This window comes from Sparus aurata, chromosome 7, assembly GCF_900880675.1.
Source record: "Sparus aurata chromosome 7, fSpaAur1.1, whole genome shotgun sequence".
In the NCBI taxonomy this organism is placed as follows: Eukaryota; Metazoa; Chordata; class Actinopteri; order Spariformes; family Sparidae; genus Sparus; species Sparus aurata.
Genome location: NC_044193.1, coordinates 32,173,250 through 32,180,639, shown reverse-complemented (window position 1 = coordinate 32,180,639; position 7,390 = coordinate 32,173,250). Strand labels below are relative to the sequence as shown.

At 38.9% G+C, this 7,390-nt stretch overlaps 1 protein-coding gene across 1 annotated transcript in view; it reads right to left on the bottom strand.

The window, feature by feature from the left end:
* Positions 1 to 3,371: 3,371 nt before the first annotated feature.
* Positions 3,372 to 7,390, bottom strand: part of skia (v-ski avian sarcoma viral oncogene homolog a) — a 100,624-nt gene continuing 96,605 nt past the window's right edge. The window contains exon 7 of the mRNA XM_030422619.1: positions 3,372 to 7,173. Within this exon, the coding sequence (XP_030278479.1) occupies positions 6,985 to 7,173 (189 nt within the window). The 3' untranslated portion in view covers positions 3,372 to 6,984. The remainder of the gene's footprint in view (positions 7,174 to 7,390) is intronic.

The following is a 7,390-nucleotide window of genomic DNA, read 5'->3' as shown; positions in this document are numbered from 1 at the left end:
CTCCGCCGATGGTGATTCACACAGAGCGAAGCATCTCCGCCTTCACGTGTGTAATTCACACAGAAAGCCGGCGCTGCGGCTCCTAAAGAGGCGTGACGGTACACGTCATGCTGATGACGTCGGTGTTTCCCCAGGTGTTCCCCTGTTAATCCAAACCCGTGGACAGTTTATAATTATATGGATGCTGTTATAATGTGTAGTGATTGAGATCCTGACCCACCAAACTTCCTGGAAAGTGACGGAGTTCAGTTTTTCGCGCTAAATTACATAATTGTACATAATTACCATCAGTAAACAGGACGCTGTCTGACTCTGTCATGCGGGGACGGAGGCTGTTTTCTGGGGGAAAGTTCCCTGAAGTCTCGGTCTGAAGAGCTGACGGTCGCGGTGATTTATTTTCATCACAAACACTCGGTGAGTTAAAGTTTTTTGCCGGTGACAAACGCTGTTTTTTGAGCAGACATGTGAGGAAGTCAGTAGGACAGGCGGGAGGACAGACGCTTCTCCACATACAGCTGTGGTATTTGTTTTCCTAATATAAGTTGCCAAAGACAGTTACAGTTACTACGTTACTTTTGTTCAGTCCTGTAACGTTGCTTTGTGGGGCATTTCTCTGTATTTAGTTGAGTGAAGGACCTGTGTAGTTATCAGACTGCACGACAGACACGCCCTCGCTCCGCGCCTCCGGATTATCCGTTCACACTGGGACGGCTCACCAATGATGCGGCCCTGTTGTCCTTTTTTCATCATTTATGTGCTCAAATTCAGCCCTGTCTACTTGAGCAAAAAAGTTGCTTTTTAGTCTTAATTTGTCATAAAGCTGAATTGTTTGTTTCAGTACATCAAATGGAAATGTCTGTCCATTTATTTATTCACAAAAAATCTCAAACAAAATGTAGCACACATCCAGAGATGGACAGAGTACTCGACCCCAGTACTTGAGTAAGAGTACAAATACTACTGGTTAAAATTTACTCCGTTACAAGTAAAAGTAGCTCAGTCGACATGTTACTCGAGTAAGAGTAAAAAAAGTACTTGCTTTTAAAGGTACTTAAGTATCCAAAAGTACATGCTTTTAAATTTACTTTAAGTAAAAGTAAGAGTACATTTCTTATTTTTCACATCAATTAATTACTATAATTTTTTCTAAATGAATTTAAGGACCTTTTAACTCTTGTTTCTGAGAATTAACTCTTTGAAACCACCTGCACTGATGTGCTTGCTTTTAGAACCACAATGTTATATAAAGCCTGCAGAAACACCTATAAAAACAAATCAAATGAACGGGATCACAGGAGGACAGCAGATGTTGCAGATGCAGATGTTTATTAACAATCATTAAAACTGTAACCAAATGAACCTGCACCATCCAACTAACTCTCTATCATTTAGCTAAGTTGGGAACTGGAACCCCCCTCAAAGACCAAAGTTGTACCCAGACCACTGGTTGAGAATCGCTGCTTTACAAAAAACTACATCTCTGCTTTCAATAACTCAATGTTGAAGTCACTTGACTTTACAGGAAGGACATGTACCAGTACAATATAGGAGCACAACAAACTCTGTCTCCCCATGTCTGTCTTGTCTCCCCATGTCCCCATGTCTGTCTTCCTGTGTCTGTCCGTGTGTAGTATGGAAAGACGTTAACACCAGAGAGGAAAAACATTGACACTGTATGTACTGTCCATCATATTTGAACTACAAATGCTCTGCATGGATTAATCCACCTTTACAACAATACTGCTTTCAGCAAGACAAACTCAATGAATGAAATAAAACCACAACACACACACACACACACACACACACGCACGCACACGCACACACACACACACAGCGCCACTTCCTACAAAATGTAGCTTTTGTGATCAACACACACTCACATTCTCACAACATGATGACATCGACCGAGACAAATAGAAAATAACATGGTGAAAGTCTGGTTAACTTACGTCAACGTGTTTCTTTAAGTTGGACGTGGAGTTGTTGAGAGCAGAGAGGTAGTTTTTCTTCGGCAAACACAATAAACATTTGAAAATATATGTCTGTTTGTCTGTGTCCACGTTTTTTACTCTGTCAAACTCAAACATGGAGTCCAGATAAGGCCAAGGATTTTCTGAAAGTTCCTGCTCCGGATCATTATCAGACTCAGACTGAGACTCTGCGGATTGTCTTTCTTCTCCTGATGCAGCCATTGTCGCGGTTTTGTGTTGACAAACGCAGTATCCTTATGGGGAGGGATGATGTATTTCCGCTTTTACGTAGATCTCAGTGGAGAGCGTGCACTGTGATAGGTACTTCTTTGACAAACACAGCTTGTGTCCAATAGTATTTTAGATAAAAAAAAAAAAAAGAGCAGACCTGAAAGTAACAAGTACTTTTCAGCCTTCCTAGAAATTAACTCGAGTAAAAGTAAAAATATTTGTCTTGGAAATGTATTCAAGTAAGAGTAATAAGTACCAAAGAAATCTAATACTCAAGTAAAGTACAAATCCTCTGGATATGTACTTAAGTACAGTACTCAAGTAAATTTACTCTGTTACTGTCCACCACTGCACACAGCTAGTAATCTATATACAAACTGTAGATCAGTGGTTCCCAGACATCCTCCTTAGATTTTTGTGACACCTAGAGGGTCCTGTTCACTAGGTTGAGAGCCAGTCTTGTAGAAGAGATGTGTGTCTCTGCAGCTGATTCAGAACGCTGCTGCAAAAATAGATTACATCACTCACATATAAAAGATTTCAAAATCCTGCTGTTGGTTTATAAACCACTGAATGGTTTCGGGCAACAACACATTTCTGATAGGCTGCTACGTTATGAACCATCCAGACCTCTGAGGTCGTCGGGTACAGGTCTGCTTTCAGTCCCTGGAGTCAGAACTAAAGGTGGAGAAGCAGCATTCAGTTATTATGGGTCACATATCTGAAGCAAACTCCCAGAAAACTGGAGGTCTGCTCCAACTCTCACCTCTTTTAAATCAAGACTGAAGACCTTTCGGTTTGCCACTGCTTTTCACTGAAGCTATTTTAAGGCTTTGAACTGTACTGTGACTTTTAATTTCTATTCTTGTCTCTTTTAAACCTTTTCTATTTTAGCTTACTTTCCTATTTCTTAACTTGTTTTAATAATTTAATTTGATGTCTTGCTACTTGTTTTTAATTGTTGCTACTTGTTGTGCTATACAAGTAAAATTGCCTTGCAGCTGATTTTGAAATCCTGACAGCAGGATGAGCTCCCCTCCATGGACAACAAATATTTTTAGTGTACTTGTATAATTTTCACTAATATGATTAATTAGAAAAGAATAACACTCCTCTGCAATATTCTATTGTTTAACACACAGACTGCAAAAATAGGAAACTGGGTCATTCAATCTGGACAAACAACTTTATTTCTGGTAATGCATCTATACACTGTACATTCAGTCACTGTAGTATATAAGCATAGCTATTTTCAAACATAATCTCATAAAGTCCTTTACTTTACATTATAGTCCGTGTCGTGAGAGAAGGGTAGGGGTTTTGTTGTAGGAGGGATGAGGAAAAAGGCGTGAAACTATGAGGGAAACAAGGGAGATAGATGAATACGCCAAGCTTTGTTTCATACTGTATATGTGGCATTAATAAATGGGAAAGCTTACGTTTACCTCTTACATAAAAATATTTCTAGACTTGTAAGGTTTACATAGTATTAGCAGCAGCACAGGGCTAAAAAGATACATGAGGATGAAGGGGAAACAATCTGCAAGGTGGAGTAGTCAGTGTGTGTGTATGACCCATCATACTGCAGGTCTGCTATCGGATACTGAACACGCTGTTAAAAATATATATGAACTGGTGAAAAAGGTCATTCAATATAAAGACTCTACGGTAAAAAAAAGAGAAAAGAAATGGATTAACATGTTTATGAAGGGTATAGTCTCTTACGCACTGCATTAACTGTTTAAAACACATATTTAAAAAAAACAAAACAAAAACAAGACGGCTATTGTAAGAAAAGATTTCTTTTTGAAAAAGGAAACACCATGTACATATATTATACAATATTGTAAATGAAAAAAAATATTTACATTTGTAAATTCTTATTCAAATCTTCACAAGGCTAGTATTCGTCTTTTAATATGGACTGTTATTGCTGCTTTACTGTCCATTATTTAGCAAAATGATTCTTCTTTAGAAAACAAGACTTTGTCAACCAGCTTCTTTTTTCGTTTTGCGTGGGAGAGTGAAGAGCCAATGTTGTTTTTGTCTCCTTTCTTTTGTAGAAAAACCACGAGTCAAGTGAAGTATACATAGGCTATCAACTCTTTTGAGTGTAAAAACAACTACAAAATGTACCAATTTTAGGTCTGCCAAAGCTGCAGACACAGTGTCGTTCTCTGAGCAACATCAGCAATGTTAGATAAGAAAAGGGCATTTACCATAATGCCCTCTTTATTCTCCTTGACATGTCTGCCTCAGGACAAGTCGACAAAGCGGGAATAAACGGTTAAGTCTTTATATACAACCCAAAGTAACAATTCGCCGAAGCAAGTGGCTTTTCAAGGTCTTCTATAAAAATTGTTTGAACATGCATATCGTTGATATCAAATGAAGAAAAAAAACACTCATTTAGAAACAAAAGCCTTAAGCATCTAGCATTTGTTCAATTGTTCTCTGCATTGAAAAAGAAAAAAGTTTGTAAACTGGTCGGTTTTCGGAATACTGATGTGTGTGTGTGTGTGTATATATATATTTATACATATATGTATATATAAATATATATATATTTTTATTTATTTATTTATTTTTATCAGCGCTGCTGAGTGTGGGAGGTGCCTTAAATTTAAAACCTGCAAACAGGAAGTTGATGAGAGGCCCAGCCCCAACAGCTTCATCATCAGTTTTCCTATTCTGGAAACCTTTCGCCTCCTCCAGGCACTTGAGGTTGTCCAGCATTGCATTTACAAAAATTGTCTTCTTTTTTTTTTTTTGCTGCGTTTTGTTTTTTGCCAGCATGAAGTCTTTTTTTTCTTAGGAACAACATACTGTGTGTTGCTTTCTTGATTCTCTTACCTCTTCTAAATAAGACAAATTGCTTTATATTGCATAACACAATAAAAACCCTTACATGTACAGTATCAATGCCCAATAACTGACTATATGTATGGCAAAGTTCATGTATCTTAATTTTCATGCATAAAGAAAATGAGTTTTCTATTGAAGAAAGTGAACATAACAGACAAGCAATAAAATATCTCCACATTTAAAACAACATCAACAACCAAAGGAAAATAGCATTAACACAATGTACATTATGATAGCATTGTACCCACTATGTGATGGCAGGGTCATGGCCTCTGCCTTTGGAATAAAAGTGAATTTTATTCCTCAAACATGTGACTGTTTGTTCAGGCTCCTGGAACAATTACTGAAGCAAGTTGTTGACCAAGTTTTGTCAAATTGATTATGAACAGTAACCAGGTACTCCGGTGACTTCTGTGTCAATTATTTTACAAAAACAGGAAAATGTGTTGCCCAAAATGTTTTAACAATCCCAGAGTGCATCAGCAAGCAACAGGTGGAGCCTTTTTTTCTTTCTGTTTATTTACAATACTTTGTCTTAAGAAAACAGAACAACAGTATTTATCAAGATGCATATATCAACAAAATGCTTAATGGATTTATATGGTAGCAATCATGTATAAGTTGATGTTTTCAAAGTAAGATTGAAGACAATAGTGGGAGTACAATGCATTATAACAGTATCTTGTTATGACAAAGTGCGATTCATTATTGTAAAGTAAAAAAAAACAACATATATTTATATTTACATACCTTAATTTAATTAAAATGAACATTTTGTGGTTCTTGCCAAGGGTGACCCATCCAGCCCACTGTGATTTCATACATGGAGTAAAAACATGCCTGCTTTCATCACTCAAAACGTGACAAGATGTGAACAAACAAGGCCAGACACATCTGGAGTATTTCATCTTTTGAAGACAAAGACTTCAGGGTTTTGACCCCAGTGCTTAACATATGGCAGCCCCTGTATGTGTGTGTGTGTGTGTGTGTGTGTGTGTGTGTGTGTGTGTGTGTGAGCAACATTGGGATGCTGATTGTTGGGTATCATCCCAAACAAGAGCTCACTAAAAAGGTGACTTTAACACAGCATGTTTCTATTTCCAATTTCGAATCCAAAGAGAGAAAAAAGATCAACTGAAGCCCACCAACTGTGTTTAGAAATGAGAAATAAATGATTATATAAAACAACAACAGGAAGAAAAGACAGGTGGCTTGGACTTCGAGCTCAATGGTTTCCGCTGAGTGGACTGCAATGGCCTCCTGAAAAACCAACAAAGCCACGGTGGCACTGTGGAGAGTTCATTTGCTTGTTTTGTTCTTCTAATTTATTTGTATCTTTTATTTTCAAAGTTCAAAAGCACAGAGAAAACTTTTTTTACATATCGCTATGTTGTCTCTTAAATAGCTTATGATGTGTTCAAAATCCTCCATCTTCATCATGGAAAGGGACATTGGTGGAGACTTTTGGGTGTTAAATGTGAGCCCTGACCTCGTGGCCACACCACTATAACATCTCCCAACTGCTGTTTAGCTGCGATATCATCATCGTTCAGCATTTATTATCAGAGACATCTGTCCCAAATTCTCACCGTTATCTTGTCAGAGAAAATCCAGGCATGTTTTTATTTCAGTCCTGTGATCCAGTTTTCAGTTCTGTGAGTTTGGAAGTTGCAAGTCAGTGCTTGGTTTAGCAACATGTCTCCTTACTGCTCTCAGTCATTCTCCAGGGAAACCACTTATTTGATTTTCTTCTCTCTGGTCAGAGGTCAAGTCTTTTATTTTTCTGTGATGGGGGGAGACAGTGGTGCAGTGTGGCCGGCCCAGGACTCTCGAGGATGTTTATGGTCTGAGTTGTGTGTAAGATGTTGGGGATCATGGTGATGTCGGGTTTGGACGGTGAGGATTAGCTGCTGGGTTACTTGTCCGCTGGCATGTCCTTAAGCGTCCCCTCCTTCTCACTGCTGGATTTGGGCCAGAGTTGCTGCTGTAGCTCCTTCACCACTCTCTCGAGGTGCTCCCTGGCCTCCCGCTCCTGCAGCAGGTCGGCTCGGAGCTGCTCGCGGTCGGCCTCGGCGTGCTGCAGCTTCATCTGGAGGTCCTCAATCTGGAAAACACAGGAAACGGCTGAACAGATCTGACTACAGGACAGTTTGGAGCTATTGGTCCAACCATGGAGCCTATTGTACACAGCTGAGCTGCTAACACCAACAGTTCATGGAACTATTTGCAGTGTCTCAGGGTTCCAGCTGTGGAAAAACTGGCATGGTGTTTCTCAGTGAAGGTAAAGTAGACCAAATCTTAAATGGCTGCAACACTGCCTT